Genomic DNA, 15,940 nt, shown 5'->3' with positions numbered 1-15,940 from the left:
TACAAATTTGAACTAATTAATGATAATAATTGAGCTATATTATTAAATAAAATACAATAAAATATATAACACTATTTACTCTACACCAAATTTGGTAGAATAGTGTAATTTTTAGTGTCCTATTAGAGATAAACTTACACCAAATTTAGTGTTTTAATGTCTCATTGGATTTGGCCTTATATTGTTCTCAATTTTTTGTGTTAATATATCTAACGTTTAAAAACGTGAATGATACTGATATACTTTACAAGTTGCATCGTATGGGAAATTTGCCAATATGGAACTAAATCTCTAAAGTATTGTCTCCTTAGAACTAAATTCTCTAACCTTGTCCGTATAGAATTAATTCTTGTCCCCTTAGAACTAATACTTTGTGAATCTACTATTTTGTCCTTTTCTTTATAATATAGTTAATAAAATTTTAAAAACTATATGAATTAAAAAGGAAATACTTAATTAAATAAAAATAGGGCAATTTTTTCCCAACTCTCCATCTCGTTCTCTCCGACTCTCTTTCCCAATCGAGAGACGATTTCTTTCTCGCCGGCGACACCTTCCGCCTCTGAGATTCTTGGTTCGTCGGAGAGCTTCAACGAGGAGACACATCGCTTCTCCCTCCTCCTTCTTGCGTATTTCCTCTGTTAGTGCCACCGGTTAGATTGTCGTTCTTATCTCCGCTGCCGCCGACCATCGAAGCTGCTCAAGCTCGGGAGTAGCTTCTCCTCCCCGATTAAGGACGATTAGTTTCACAGTTGTTTTCTTTTGCTATTCCTTCATCTCGGTTCTGACAATTTGAAGGTTAGGCTTTGAAATCCCCTTTACGATTTTGCTTTTTTTTTGTTTGTTCTTTATGTTTATTTGCATGTACTACAAATTGTACTAGATAGAGAGTTAGTTTAAAACACAAATCGAAACAAGTTTATGGTTTTCAGAGGCGGAATGTGGTTGAGTGGGGTGTGAGATTGGCTTGTTGTTGAGGTGATTTTGAGTTCTAGTTTGTTTGGTATCGGCTTTACTAAGGTTTAGAATTCATAATAGACTTGAAAAAGCTAATGACTTTGACATGCTTTAGACATCGATTTTACATACTTGTTTTGGGATCGAGTTTGTTATTTGAATTGAATTTGTCGATAGTGTGTAGTCTTTTGTTATTCATTTGGTGCGTAGCTTTGACTCTGTTTTATTTTAGAGGAATACACTTTTGCTAGTTGATTATATTTTGTTTTGATTTGTGTTTCTAACTAGTTTTGAATTGTAAAAAACTAGTTAAATGTGAGATGGTTATATTTGGTTCGCTGTTAACTTATGGAATCCATGTTTTTTAGGAATGGCTCACCAGTTTCCTAAACGCATTCTTCAAGAAGGTGCTGAGACGCAAATGGATAAGATTAACAACACATGTAGAAGGACGCTTCTGAAGGCGGTAAAGGTGGCTCTGAAAGATGAGTATGAGGAAGTTTTGAAAGACCCTGTCTTCGGGCCTCTTCTGGCGATCATAGAGAACAACCTCATCTACTCAGGGAAGATTATTCACAGCTTCATGTGCAAGCAGCTCAGGGTTTCCAAGCTTCACGAGCTGTGGTTTATTTTTGCGAAGAGGCCTCTTAGGTTTTCTATGCAAGAATTTTATGCTGTGACTGGATTGAAGTACAAAGAGGAACCCGACGTAGACTTCATTAACTGGAAGAATGATAAGGGGTTCTGGGCTAATGCGCTGAAGACCAATGCGAAGATCAACTTATATACTATAAGGGATGAGCTCCTTAAGGTGTGTAACGAGTGGTCGTATGTGGACAGAGTGAGGTTAGTGTATCTGTCCATTATACAATCATTCCTCATGGCTAAGGATTGGAAAGTGTATATCCCTCAAGAATACATCCGCTTGGTGATGGATTTTGAGAAATTGAGGATGTATCCTTGGGGTCTTCGCGCTTATGATGAGCTGATTGCATCAATACTCAGAGCAAGAGAAGATGTGCATACGAAGAACAGCTACGTGTTGGATGGATTCTCATATGCGTTTCAGATATGGATTATGGAGGCAATTCCAGACATTGGTTCTATGGTGGGTAAAAAAATAAAAAAAAACGTGAAGAAAATGAGATGTAGGAATTGGAAAGGTAGTGGTAAAGTATCCTACCAAGATATCACCAGCCTAGAGTCCCACTTTGATAAGGTAACCGATATTTCTTCTTTAAATATTGAGTTCAATAAATGTTCAATGTAAGCTTAGTGTTTTGTTTGTTCTTGCAGGGAGAGCTGTTCACATTTATATCATCTACTGGTGATTTCGATGTGATTGCTGATACTGAGTTCCTTAGGGAAGATGAAAAGAAGGACGAAAGAGTTGGTCGTATTGTTGAATTGATCAATGCGAAACAAGACTGGACGCATTTCGATTGGGAAGTTGAGTCTTTGCCTGCACATATGGACCTTTCTGATTCAGAACAAGATGAACCGGCTGATGTTGCAGAAGAACCGTCAGAACAAGAGGAAGCGACTGTAGTTGCAGGGGAACCGGCCGTTACTGCGAAAAGAGGCAAGCGCAAGCTAATTGATCCTGGTGCCGAGTCTCGAAAGAAACAACTGCTTTGTCAACGTGCGGCTGAACACAACAGTGGTGTCTCTAGTGAAATGAAGACCTTCATTGAAGGTTTGTTCACCGCTTCTTTCAACTCTTTTAAGGAAGTGGTGCAGAAGGACATACATGAGCGTTTTGACAACGTTGCCAATGAGGTGTCTCAACTCAAGGAACAAGTCTCTCAGCTTAAGGGTCTATCGGAAACAGTGGGAAAAGGCAACACATCCGAGATTCTCTCTCCTTCAGCAACAATTGGAAAAGACCAAGGACCATCATCTCATAGTACGGGTCCTCCCGCAGGAAAGGGAAAAGGCAAGGCATCTGCAAATGTGGATCCTCCTCCGGTTCGTCGTAGCCCTCGGCCAGTAAGAGAGGTAACCAAAAAATGAAGCTCTGTGTATTTTGCTATGTCGACTCTTTTGATGTAATGTCCTTGTATTGTAATATGTAATATATCGGCTTGTATGAACTAATGATGATGACTTGTGGGATTGACTATTTTGTAATGTACTTTTCTATATTTTGCTATGGACTGTCTTTTTAGTATTAATGTTATGCTCGTTTTTATTAACAGGATGTTCAAACTGATGAAAATGAAATGATGGATTTTTTGAAGAATTTGACCAAATCAGCGAGATGTGTAGATAAGGGGACCCAAGACTCTTTACAAGAAGCCATGGGAAACCTTTCTCAAGCATCTCATGTTAAAGGTTTTGATCCTTCACAACATCTGGATGGTGATGAACCAGCTGACTTTGCCACTCCACTGTCTTCGTTTAAGCCTGCGGATTGGAGACCACCTACTCTGAAAGACGTGGACTCACTTGAGGACCGGATACATGATCCCGATTACTCACTAGTGTTTGTCCCTGAGGCATCATGGGGCAAACTTGTTGACTGGACCAAAACTTTCAAGTAAGTTGATATTTTTAAATTTTTTTAACAATTCTACCATTTTGATACTGAATTTTGTAATGCAGAGAACTAAAAATTGGACCATCTATGCTCACAAATGAGTTAGTAACTCGTGTCGTCGGACCTTCAGAGTGGCTCCTGAATAAGGTCAGTTATTACCTTGTTCCTTTTTATTTTGTGTACACAAACTTACAGTCTTTTATCAAATTATGCAGGAAATTGATGGTATGATGTGGTTATTCACTGAGAGGACTTCCTTGCGGCGATGGTTTCCAAATAAAGTAGCCTTCATGACATGCTTGTTCAGTAATCAAATTACGAACTCTTACAACGAGTATAAGAAGGACAAGAAGAAATTCAAAGTGGGCGGACTGCTACAACAGTACGGCATTGGCGAACTTCCTGCACACGGACGAACAAGACTAATGTGGGATCTTGATGTTAACCGCATGTATGTCCCCCTAAATGTTGGTAAGCACTGGATCTCTATGTGCGTCAACTTTGTTACTCGGTCGATAGAGGTCTTTGACTGTGAGGGACTGAGACACCCCGGTGCAGTGGAGCCATTTGCAGTTCTCATCCCTAGAATTGTCAAAGCCATTCAGTCTTCTAAGAGTCGACAGTATCAAGTCAAGCAGTATACCGTCTCCTACGTCTCAATGCCCTTCTTATTGAACAAAAGTAGCAGTGACTGTGGAGTATATGCCTTGAAGCACATTGAATGCCATCTTCTAGGCTTGGACTTTTCCCTGGTGAATGACAACAACATTCGTGAAGCGCGGCAGAAGATTGCTTATGACCTATGGGAAGCTGCTATTGATCCTGTCCTTATTGAAAGGATGGCAAAATTCACTCCCCCGAAGACAATTTCAAGTGCTCTAGTGGAACTTGAATAAAATTCTTTCTGTTATGACTTGTGTAGGAAGTATATTGTTATTTGGTGATTTTATTTGACTCTTTTAGTTACCATTTTACTCCTTTAGTTACTACCTTATTTCACTGTTTTATTTGACTCTTGAAGTTGCTTTCTCTTTACTTTTTATGTGACAATATGAAACCCTATCTATTCCCTAAATGATTGATATGCGCTGTCCTAATTCTTATCAAAACATAACCGAAATCTAAACCTATCTATACCCTAAATGGCATTAAAGTAGGAAAAACTATATTAAACCTTATACCTTAAATGACACTAAAGAAGACAAACGATTTCAAACCCTATACCCTAAATGACACTAAGGAAGACAAACGATTTCATTAGTAATCTGCAAAATTCATAATAATCAAAACAAATCTTTATAATGAAAACACATACAAGTTGACCATATGTGCCCATCCGATTAGAAACATTGTAAACCCTAATTATATTGCTTATATAAGATCATAAAGCGGCCACAAACACTACATCTTGCGGTGTTTTTTTCTCCTACGTGTTCTTAAAAAATCTCTCCTCAAAAGAGAATGACGAATACGAAATACCATGGAGCGATCCCTACCAGATGCTGGTGTGGAAAGAAGATTGTCACTTATGTTTCAAAAACGGAAGAGAACCCATACAGACGATTCTTCAGATGTGAGATTGGTTTACAGGTAAATCTGATAATTCATTACTTCATATTCTTCTATATGTCAATTGATTTGTTTTGTGTTTTGAAACAGAGAAAAAAAGAAAATCATCTTTTTAAGTGGGTGGACGAAGCTCTGCTTGATGAGATTGAAAGGATGTCTGAGCATCAGGCGAGAGTTGCTGAGGAAATTGAAGATCTGAGAATTTCCATGAAGAAGACAGTGCAGGAAGAAGTTATGAACCATAAGCATTCGCTTGATGTAGGTTGCGTAGGAACCCTTTTCAGTTTGTTATGTCTCTGGTCCAAATGTGATTGATATTGTAATGGTTCTCTGATTCAAGTTACATTTTCAAATATTGAACCAATCTGATTTCCAGTTTTATTGTCGTGTTATGAACAACGTTATCAATAAAAACCTAATTTTCATAGTCCCTGAAACATAGTATCCAAAAAAACGTGAAACATAACTTGTATAAATCAAGATGAAGAAAGCTGAAACATAACTTTGATAGTCTCTGAAACATAACTTGCATAAATCAAGATGAATAAAGCTTGCGTAAACAGAACTTGCATAAAGTCTGAAACATAGTAACCCAAAAAAAACCGGAAACATAACTTGCATAAATCAACATAAACAAAGCTTGCATGAAACGAACTGAGTATCCTATATTGCTCGATCACATGTTCTCCTATCGTGCCCTCGAATCCCACATCGGCTACATTTGCGACCTTTAGAGCCTTGATTTCCTTGTGACGAACGGATCTTATCTTCGGCTGTCTCGTATCTGCGTTTCTTTCTTCTACCTGCAGCTCGTCTAGACTCTGGAGGAAGGACTTTCGTCTGCTCCACATGAGATGGAACAGTCCAAGCATCTTCAGGGACACCAATAGGATTTATGCTTTCTTCATAAGCCGTGCGCCATGACGCAGTAGTGTATATGTCGTCTGTGAGTGTGTGTGCTTGTATTCCAACACTGAAGCCTGCTTTTATGGCGTGCCTGCATGGGATTTTCATCAGATCAAACTTCCCACAAGAACACGTGCGTCTGACCAAGTCAACCATGCAGTCAAAAGTGTCACCTTGAACCAAAAACCTGTCATCGCTAATCGGGAAGACCTTAAACTTTTTACCCTTCTCAATCCTTCTGTCTATCTTCTTCTCCACAGCAATGGTCAGTGGCTTCGAGTGCTTATAACTTAAAGTTCTACGTTGGAAAAACCATCGAGTCATCATTTCCCTAATGCTGTCCATTAGAGGTATTACTGGAAACTCTCTAGGCGTACGCAAAGCAGAATTTATCGACTCCGCGGGGTTAGTAGTGTTGATATCATACCTGTAACCCGGGAATTGACAACGAGCCCACTTCCTCACATCGGCTTCTATTAGATAATTTCCAATTTCAGGACTAATAGAGTAAATAGCAGTGAACAGCTTACGAAAATCAGCAGCTCGATAAGCTTTAGAAGCCTTTGCAACCAAACCAGCCACACCTTTCCCACTAAAATATGTTACGACATTATTCAGCAAGTGGTGAATGCAAATTCCGTGATGAGCTTGCGGGTACACGTTAGCAATAGCTTTAGCAATCGAGGAATTCCTATCAGACACAAAAGCTAAACTATGCTCGTCAACAATGACCGCATTAAGTTGTCTCATAAACCAGTTCCACGCAAGGTCATTCTCTGAGTCGACAACTCCAAATGCAATAGGATATAAATTAGAGTTTCCATCTAATGCAGTAGCAACCAGTAATACCCCTTTGTATTTGCTCTTCAAGAACGTCCCATCCACAACAATAACTTTCCGAATTGCAACATAGAAACCGCGAAGACTCTGACCAAAGGAGATGAAGAGGAATCTGAATCGCCCTTCAGAATCCCTTTCATAAGACGTGTGTGACCCTGGATTAGCTTCCCTCATCATGTGCAAGTATTTGGGAATTTTTTCATAGCCTTCCTCTGGAAGGCCTTTCACTTTGTTGATTGCATACTCACGTGCATCCCATGCCAAAGAATAGGATATCTCAAGTCCATGTTCTGAACGCATATACTGGACTATATCATTAGATCTCGGCCCTTCTTTAGCAGTTTCATACATATGCATAACCAGAGTACCAATTGTTTTTGCTGAAGCTGTCCGAACAGAACCCTTCCTTTTGGATGCAGCACATGAATGATGAGGTACATACTTTTTGATGATAAAATAAGATGAACCAGGTAACCCCTCTGCACGAACACGCCAGCTGCAATCATCATCTGCGCAACGAATGTACCACATTTTTTTATCCGACTTGACAAGCTTATAGTCGAAATTATGTTTCATTGCACATATTTCGAATGCTGCCTTCAAAAGCGTTTTCGAAATAAAATGTTGACCCTCCTTCACAAAATCCACCAAAGAAAATCGCACATCATTTCCATTGGTCTTCTCTTTGTCACACCATTCAACCTCTTCTTGTGAATCCATAGTTTAGATAGGAAAAAATTAGAGAAGAAGAAAAAAAAAAGAAATCGTGAGACAACGATGAAGAAGACCACAATTTAGGAAAAATAACAATTAAAAAAGGAAAACAAAATATTTAAAAGATTTAGAGAATATTTCATAACCGTTTTTACCAAGATTTCCGGATTTAGTTTACTAACCGTTATAGAACTTGCATTCTACCAATTTAGAAAATAGAATAATAAATAGGATGTTATATACTACTATAGTAGATACAAAGACATGTTGTAGATTGTATTTTCTTGCGTGGTTTATAATAAGGAAGGATTTAGATTTTATTTTCTAGCGCGGTTGATGAGATGACATTGTTTAGTGTTTTAAATCTACCAGAAATATAGAGCATAGAGGAAATCGTGAACTTCATATTCTGCCTTACTAGTTGTATACGTTTCCGTTATAATATGCAGCCTACATGCCTTAGAACATTGTGTTTCTTTCAGATTACGTATTCTAAACCGCCGTAGATGGCAGATATGGTTAACTAACACATTTAGCCAATTTTTCAAATTATTATGTAAACATCTTTTGATGTCAAAAATATTTTTCTCACATGTACATGCTTATCTATATTAAGTTAACTATTTTTCCATATTTTTTTCCTTTGTAAAAAAAATCTTATGAATTTTTATATACAAAAAGGGTAGTCACTGTCCAAATGTGTGAAAAGTTAATTTAGTTCTAAGGGGACAATACTTTAGAGATTTAGTTCCATATTGGCAAATTTCCCTTTTTTTAATGATTAGAAATTTTTGAGTCCAAAGCCCCATACATTTTCTTATGGCAAAGTCTGAATCAATGTTAGATTTACATTTTTTTTTGGTAAAAATGTTAGATTAACATTTTTCTACGAGAGTATATATTTTCCAAGGGGAATCAAATTCATTGTCTTTTAGATCCTTACTAGGTGATTTTATTAGATAGTTTTTTTTTTTTTTTTGAAAAAGGGCTTTTATTAGATAGTTCTTGGTTGGTAGTTGCATTGTATCATCATTTGATTCAACGTGGCATGCATTTCATTGGCTAATTGTTACAAATCTAGCAAGGCTGCTAATTATATGTGGTGGTGAGTACGTAGTTTTTTTTTTTTTTTGCTAACAAAGTGAGTACGTAGTTTTCAAGGACTAACCTCGCAGTTGCTCGTTTTTGGTGAATACTTTGTATAATCAGTTTTGATTGTACTATATCTAAATCTAAGTGATGTTTGATTGTTTAACACGGTCACGGAACATGCATGCTGCAACGACAACTATGGTGTTGCCACGTAAAAACCATCTTTATTAACCATGACGTGCCGCAACCACAGAGGACAACACATACAAGATCGAGAAACCGCATACTAACACTCACAAAGTGCAGCACCCAAAATTCTTAATTTAAACAGCTTAATTCTCAGCACACCACGCAGCTATACACGTATATTCTATGCTAACACGTGTCACGTTCTTGAACCGACCAAGACGCACTACAAATGTATCGATGGTTTGGAGAGACCATACACACAGTTTCTCTACACAAAAACATACACTTTCAAAAAAAGCTTTATATAATTATCGTTTCATATTTCACACATTTGAAGGGAAAAAAATGGCGTCCAACCAACAAAGCTACAAAGCTGGTGAAACCAGAGGCAAGACTCAGGTAATAAACATATTTTTGTCACTAATCACTATGTGTACATATTTAAATCTCCTTACATGTAAAAGCTCTAAAATGATTTGGTTGTGTAATAACAGGAGAAGACAGGACAAGCTATGGGAGCAATGAGGGACAAGGCTGAGGAAAACAAGAACAAGACTTCCCAAGCGGCCCAAACAGCCCAACAAAAGGCCCATGAGACGGCACATTCTGCAAAAGACAAGACATCTCAAACTGCCCAAAAGACCCAGCAAAAGGCTCACGAGACGACCCAATCAGCAAAAGACAAGACATCCCAAGCTGCTCAGACGGCCCAAGACAAAGCCCGTGAGACAAAGGACAAGACGGGGAGCTACATGTCCGAGACAGGAGAAGCCATAAAGCACAAGGCTCAAGACGCTGCTCAGTACACAAAGGAGACGGCTCAAGGCGCGGCTCAGTATACGAAAGAGACTGCTGAAGCCGGTAGAGACAAGACCGGTGGGTTCTTAAGCCAGACTGGTGAGCATGTGAAGCAGATGGCTATGGGTGCAGCTGATGCGGTGAAACATACATTTGGGATGGCTACCGAGGAAGATGACAAGGAACATTTTCCAGGCACAACTACTGGTACTACTCGGACCACTGATACCACTCATCAGACGTATCAGAGGAAGTGAGAATAACAAGAGAACTATGATTGTGTCTTTCTCTTATTTCTATAATGTTGCATGTTTGGTCTTTTGAGTTTCTGTTTAGTCTTTGTGTTTTGTGGTTCAGTTTCGTTTCTTTCGTTGTGACAGAGACTTCTAATTTCCAGCCAATAAGTTTAGAATTTGATCCTGTCACACCTTTTGTGTCGACCAAATTGTATTTTTATTATAATAAAAAGTTATCAATTCCATACCACGATTTGGATTGTATGATGTGAAGGAGAACTCTGTTATTAAATTACATGAAAGGAGTATTTGAATTGTATATGATGTGAAGGAGAACTCTGTTATGAAATTACATGAAAGGAGTCCCTGAATCTCCTCAGTGTGGGTTTAGCTCACTGGCCGTAAGATTTATGTAAATATATAGTAAGTTTCCAATGTATTTTTGTAATTATATATGGATATCCTTTGTTTGAAACTCTGAATCTAATGTGATGTGAGTTCTTGTGTTCAGATGTTCCAATCAATGCTAGAGACATTCTTGAAGATCAAGAGTTGAAAAACGCTGTGAAATCCTTGTCTTATCGTTGTTTCCATTGTTTTACCTTATGATCTCAACTTCTCAAATCCTCTTGGACAATTATAAGAAGGTGAACTGGAGGAGAAGGTTAAGTTATGCTGACTGGTGAATGTAGTTTTTATTTGCTTTTGTTTACTTTCATAAGAATGTCTTTTGATGCACAGCAATAATGTCTTAAGAAACTCAAAATCTTTGGATCTAGTATGATCAAGACCTTGATATATTGAAGAGCCTTTATTTCATTATTCATAACCAAGAATATCAAAGAGCAGAAAAGCAAAAAAAAATTACAAAACAGTCAAAACATGAATACCGTATACCCCAAGAAACCCACCCATTATTTCTCTAATATATTCTACACATTGTATAAATAGCTATAGATTCTTTTGGAGCTCAGCTTGAGCCCTCTAGACCAAGCCTTGAGGCGAGCCAGTGAACGACCTCTTCCATTTCTTTAGGAACCGTGTAGTGACCAAGCCTACACAAAGACAATAAATTAACCTCACAATATCAGACCACAAAACAGTAAAACAAACTAGCCAGCTAACTTTGGTAGATAAGTTGTAACATATACCCTTCATATGGCTTAAACACAACTTGTCTGAATCCAGCCATGGCAAGTGAATGCGCAGATTTTTCTCCAAATCTGTAAGGAACTACATCATCCGCTGCAATTTTAAATCAGATTCTATCAGGTGATTTTTATCTTGAAACAGTGGAATAGAACTTTATATTATTAGAATGATGTGTACACATACAAGTTCCATGTGCAAGTATAATTGGTATTGATGCAGCACGCCTTGCAGCTTCATTGGAACTTTCTATTTTGCTCCTTAAGCTCCTGCATTGTCATGTTACAATTTTAATCTCTAATATTCTGTATTAACTAGCTAGTGAGATTAATTAACGGGATGAAGAATATACCTCCAACCAGGAAGCCAACCACTGAGTCCTACAGTAGCTCGTAGGTTTATAGTATAAGGATGTCCTGTTCCATAACGTCCAAGAGCGTAGCACGTTGTTGAGTATAGAGCTACTGCTGCTCCCATACTGAAACCTCCTATCCCAACTTTTACTGAAACAAAACCACAAAGACCATTTTTTAAAATTAAGCTAGAGATTGTGATGGAATGTATTAAGGGCGATGATAGGGTCATGAATATACCATCTGATGGTTCAGTTGATAGGAGGTTAGCAATGTGTGCAGCTGAAGCATCTAAGCCTTCGATATCATCATGAAGATCCTCAGAAATTTCACCCACGTCGAACCCTGAGAACCAATAGAGTTTGGTTTCTAAAGTTTTAGGTACCCTCTTTGAGAGAATGTTTTAGAGAAGTTTAAAGAAGCTTAGAAGTTGGATGATCTTACATGCAGTGCAAGGGAATCCACCTAGAAGCGAAACAGGACGCGAGGGAGCAGTTGGGCATATCCATTTTATCTGTACATTAGGATTTTTTTTTTTATCAAAAGCCATTCAATGAGAGTTTTCAGTAATACAGTAAATCACTTCCAAGTGTGTTGTTTTCATGGATCCTTACGTTTGGAAGAGGCAGGCTCTCCAATAGCTGAGACAAGCTGCAGAGAGAACATAGACAAAGTGAGTCATTTAGGCATTGTTTTGACAAGCATAATGAGATTACAATTTCTTTATGACGTGACTCAGGAAAATAGACATTGATCATCAGTACAAGGCAAGTGAAAGAGCATTATATTACCTTGAGCCATTGTCTCCAAGACCATGCAACCAAACAATAGTAGCCTGGTGCTTCCCTTTAGGCCTCACAACATAAGTCCTTCCAAACTCGTATCCCCTTGCACTTCTACTACCTACAAAGATTTTGCCAGAAACATATTCAACAAGAGCAATTACAAAACAGAATTATTATAAGCACACAGTGTCAGTAACACACTTCATAACTCAACACCAACCAACAGTAAAGATAGGGCAAATAAAAAGAAGAAACAAACCAGAACCCATGTTTTGATGAGAATAGCTCATTGTTGTTTCACTACAATTTTGGAGAGTCTAATGATTTTCGGTAGAGAGTTTTTAGATGTCACAAATACACACAATGATGGAAAATATAAGAGAAGGTAAGAAGAGGGACATGTGTATTTATAGAGTACAACAGCTATACAAAGACTACTATTAAGAGAAACCCAGAGGAAGCATCCATGGAAATGGAAAAAGGAAATCAATTTCATTTTTCTTTCTTTATATATTTAAAACAAAAGAAATAAATCTTTTTGGGAACACAAGGAATCAAAATCAAAACCAGAGCAGAGCTAGCGGTGATAATACACATAGGAGAGAGAGAGAAATAAAGAGAATCAATGCCTTGCGGGGCAGTAGAGGAAAATAAACTGCCGCGTAAACTTTCTCCCTTTTTTTATTTAAAATATTCAGCTTTCGCTTTTTAAATAAAAACGTTATTAGTTAACTATCTAATCAATAATAAAACAAACAACAAGTATAAAATATTAATATCTTTTACATTAAAACTGAAAATATTAACTGGACATTTTACCTGGACACGAAGATCCGATCCAAAACTGATCCAAAAAACCCGGTTCGAGTAAGAACCGATCCGATCAAATTATCCTATCGGGTCTTGTTGCAGAGGACCCGCGGGTCTTGGACCCGACCAGACCCAAATCCAAAACCCGATGGGTACCCGAATTAATAATGTAAATTAAATAAAATGCATCAAGGGAGAATCAAAGATGGGTTATTTGTCTAGAGAACATGGGGGTCAACCACTAGGAGACAACGAATTGTTGTTGTATCACGCATAGTTTAGTATATATATACACATTTTAATATAATAAAAACACAAATTTTGAATAAAATTTTGAATATTTTAGGATATATAAATATTTTCAGATATTTTTTTGTATTTTTAGGTCTTTTTTAGATCGAACCCAAACTGAATCCGACCCGAAACCGAACCGAATCCGAACCGATAAATTCTAATTACCCGAATGGGTCTAACTATCTAAGATCCGACCCGACCCGGACCCGGTATGATCCGAACCGACCCGGAACCGAAAATATGAAATTACTCTATCGGATCCTAAACTCTTAGACCCGAAAAATCCAGACCCAAAAGAACCCGATCCAAACCCGGCCCGGCGATCCGAATGCCCAGACCTAAAGTGAACACTAAACAGTGGACATGGCTACATGGATATTCCAAACGTTGCGTAATAATTGCCTTGTGCCTCCTTTTATATTTCTACCACAAAGATCTCTATAGATTTTATGGAATGATTATTATTTATCTGAAACATCTCCTCTCATGTCCCTATATCTTATAACACAATCTCAAAAAGACCTTTTTGTTCTTTTAATTTTATATGTCAAACGAAAAATCATAAAATTAAAATGGAAAAGTTAATATTTTTTATTTGATTTATAGAATTTGATAAAAAATATTTCAAAAATCCAAAAACGTTGTTTTCCATATTTTCGAAAAAATCATCAAAATGTAATTAAAAACGATTTTAAAATATTTTTTTCTGAATTTGAAAGTATAATTTAAACATTTGTCTATGGGTTCACTAATCCATAGGAGGGGTTAGGGTTTAGTTTTGATGACCGGGAAGGATTTGATTTGGGAGTTTGGATTTTGATCCAAAAAAAATTATGAAATAGAAGCATATGAGACTTTAGGAACCCATAGGAAATTTGGCATTTCATATTTGGGGCACGCGAGAAGTTGACTATTTATCTTGTGAAGAAATATATCATCTGTTACCACTTAATTAAAAATTTAAATTTTAAAACTAAAGCTGTGAATGGACAAATAAGAGAAGAGATCAAAGTAAATAAAACGGACATGATATATCCCTCATCAAAATTATATATAGTGAATTATTCTTTTATCAAATTTACTTATTTTATATAAAACGAACAAATCTGTGGAATCATCTTGTAAATAAAAAAAAGATGACTCCACAAATTCAAAGATAAATGGTAACTTGTTTGTAAAATTGATAAAAAGGTGTTTTAGATTATTTAATTTCATAAAATGGTTCATCCTAATGGTAATCGGAAATGAGTGGTTTATGTTTGACTGTGGCATTTAAATTGATGTTCAAATGTATATAAAGGGACATCCAATTATTCTATTTGAAGAATTAGTTAAACGATAATAATATATGTGACAAACATATATAGTTATGAAAATAATGATCTAAGAAGTATGAAATAGTTACGAACTTCAAATCCTTGACAACACAAAAAGTCGATAATTGAAATATTACTTGGCATATATCTTACTAGTCATGACGACATCACATTACATTACCTTTAACAAAGGTCAATAACTTTTGCAAGTTAATTACTATATATTTTTACGATCTTTTTTGTAACTTGTATATATCTTTTGGTTAGTCAACTCTTCTAGTCACCCACCATTTTCATTAAGAAAATAACTTCAATCGTGGCTAATAGTTAATCCATATTTAAAAAGCTTATTATAAACATATACATTAAGCTGTTCTTATCAGTTGAAATAAAACAAGACAATGGATTCTTCAAGTTCCAGCACTATTCTGTTAGATTGATCGTTTCAAATCAAAGAAAGTATAACAGCGTTCGTTCACAGAATAAAAAGATAGCAAGATCCTTGACGATTAAAAATACCATCAACTATAGAATATGTACTCTAAACCTTATATTTTTAATTTTTTTTCCGACCAGAGATCTTATTTGTTTTCATATGTAAACAGCATGCTTGCCGATAAAACTTGTATCCTTACTTTAATTATTATATAATTTTAAGTTTTTAACGTACCATTGTAAATATTAATATACTTTTGTTCAGAGTATCAGTACAAATATTAGTTATTATTATCTAGCACATCAACAAAAAGGACCATATTCATGCCGTTCTTTTTTGGTATGACCATATTCATGCCGTTCTTTAAATTTGATACATGTTATAGGCGATCACTGATAGTATATGTCTACCCTTCTTTATATTTGATAATGAATTTTTCCGGGCTACGCCCGGATTTTTGACTAATATTTTTTATTTAATTTGTGTAATACCTATAATTTTTTATCCATGTTATATAAATATGAATTATGATTAATGTTCAAAAACAAATTTATTCTTGAAAACTATAGGGGCACGTGTATTTCGTGTATCGGCTCGCTTTGGTTTATTTTTGTTTTAGGTTCTAGAATATATGATTCATTCTGGCATTTAAGAAATTCAATTTGATTCAGTTTAGTTATTTCGGTTTTCGATTTTGTTTGGGTAACAAAGTTAAGAAACGACTAATATCAGAGATAATTTTGAATCTAATCCGTTTTGGTGTTGTTTTTTCGGTTAATTTGGGTTAAAAAGGTAAAATTAAGGTTTCAGATAAAATATCAGACTTTGGGGTTTTTGTGAAAAACCCGGATAACTTAAAATATCTTTGATAAAAAAATATCTGAGTATTTTGTTTTAAAAATAGTATTTTAGAAAGATTTATTTATTTTAAATCTAAATATAGTTAATATTAATAAT

The 15,940-nt window shown here is 36.3% G+C and overlaps 5 protein-coding genes across 6 annotated transcripts; 3 read left to right on the top strand and 2 right to left on the bottom strand.

The window, feature by feature from the left end:
* The first annotated feature begins 1,327 nt into the window (after window positions 1-1,327).
* Window positions 1,328-4,392, top strand: LOC108872220. The gene is made up of 5 exons (XM_033287345.1): window positions 1,328-2,065; window positions 2,254-2,955; window positions 3,156-3,496; window positions 3,562-3,643; window positions 3,712-4,392. The coding sequence occupies exons 1-5, from the start codon at window positions 1,328-1,330 to the stop codon at window positions 4,390-4,392; spliced, it is 2,544 nt and encodes an 847-aa protein (XP_033143236.1).
* A 565-nt stretch (window positions 4,393-4,957) lies between these two features.
* On the top strand, window positions 4,958-5,380 carry LOC117132608 (uncharacterized protein At4g04775-like). The gene is made up of 2 exons (XM_033287344.1): window positions 4,958-5,086; window positions 5,156-5,380. Exons 1-2 carry the CDS (start codon window positions 4,958-4,960, stop codon window positions 5,378-5,380), a joined length of 354 nt encoding a protein of 117 aa, XP_033143235.1.
* A 348-nt stretch (window positions 5,381-5,728) lies between these two features.
* Window positions 5,729-7,531, bottom strand: LOC117132607. Its single transcript, XM_033287342.1, has one exon. The coding sequence runs from the start codon at window positions 7,529-7,531 to the stop codon at window positions 5,729-5,731; it is 1,803 nt and encodes a 600-aa protein (XP_033143233.1).
* Window positions 7,532-9,044: 1,513 nt separating this feature from the next.
* Window positions 9,045-10,029, top strand: LOC103859635 (late embryogenesis abundant protein 29). Its single transcript, XM_009137205.3, has 2 exons — window positions 9,045-9,205; window positions 9,301-10,029. The coding sequence occupies exons 1-2, from the start codon at window positions 9,152-9,154 to the stop codon at window positions 9,859-9,861; spliced, it is 615 nt and encodes a 204-aa protein (XP_009135453.1). The 5' UTR covers window positions 9,045-9,151; the 3' UTR covers window positions 9,862-10,029.
* Window positions 10,030-10,591: 562 nt separating this feature from the next.
* Window positions 10,592-15,375, bottom strand: LOC103859634 (acyl-protein thioesterase 2). Of its 2 annotated transcripts, none has more exons than XM_018657267.2 (9): window positions 12,342-15,375; window positions 12,134-12,245; window positions 11,957-11,993; window positions 11,787-11,856; window positions 11,583-11,687; window positions 11,342-11,492; window positions 11,176-11,258; window positions 10,992-11,085; window positions 10,592-10,895 (listed from the first exon to the last, which is right to left on the bottom strand). In XM_018657267.2, the coding sequence occupies exons 1-9, from the start codon at window positions 12,415-12,417 to the stop codon at window positions 10,811-10,813; spliced, it is 813 nt and encodes a 270-aa protein (XP_018512783.1). In that variant the 5' UTR covers window positions 12,418-15,375; the 3' UTR covers window positions 10,592-10,810. The 2 variants fall into 2 exon arrangements, with proteins under 2 accessions (XP_018512783.1, XP_009135452.1); XM_009137204.3 differs by having other exon boundaries at window positions 12,387-15,375.
* Window positions 15,376-15,940: the final 565 nt, after the last annotated feature.

The sequence above is a fragment of the Brassica rapa genome, chromosome A03 (assembly GCF_000309985.2).
Source record: "Brassica rapa cultivar Chiifu-401-42 chromosome A03, CAAS_Brap_v3.01, whole genome shotgun sequence".
NCBI lineage: Eukaryota > Viridiplantae > Streptophyta > Magnoliopsida > Brassicales > Brassicaceae > Brassica > Brassica rapa.
This window is presented reverse-complemented; position numbering and strand designations above follow the sequence as displayed.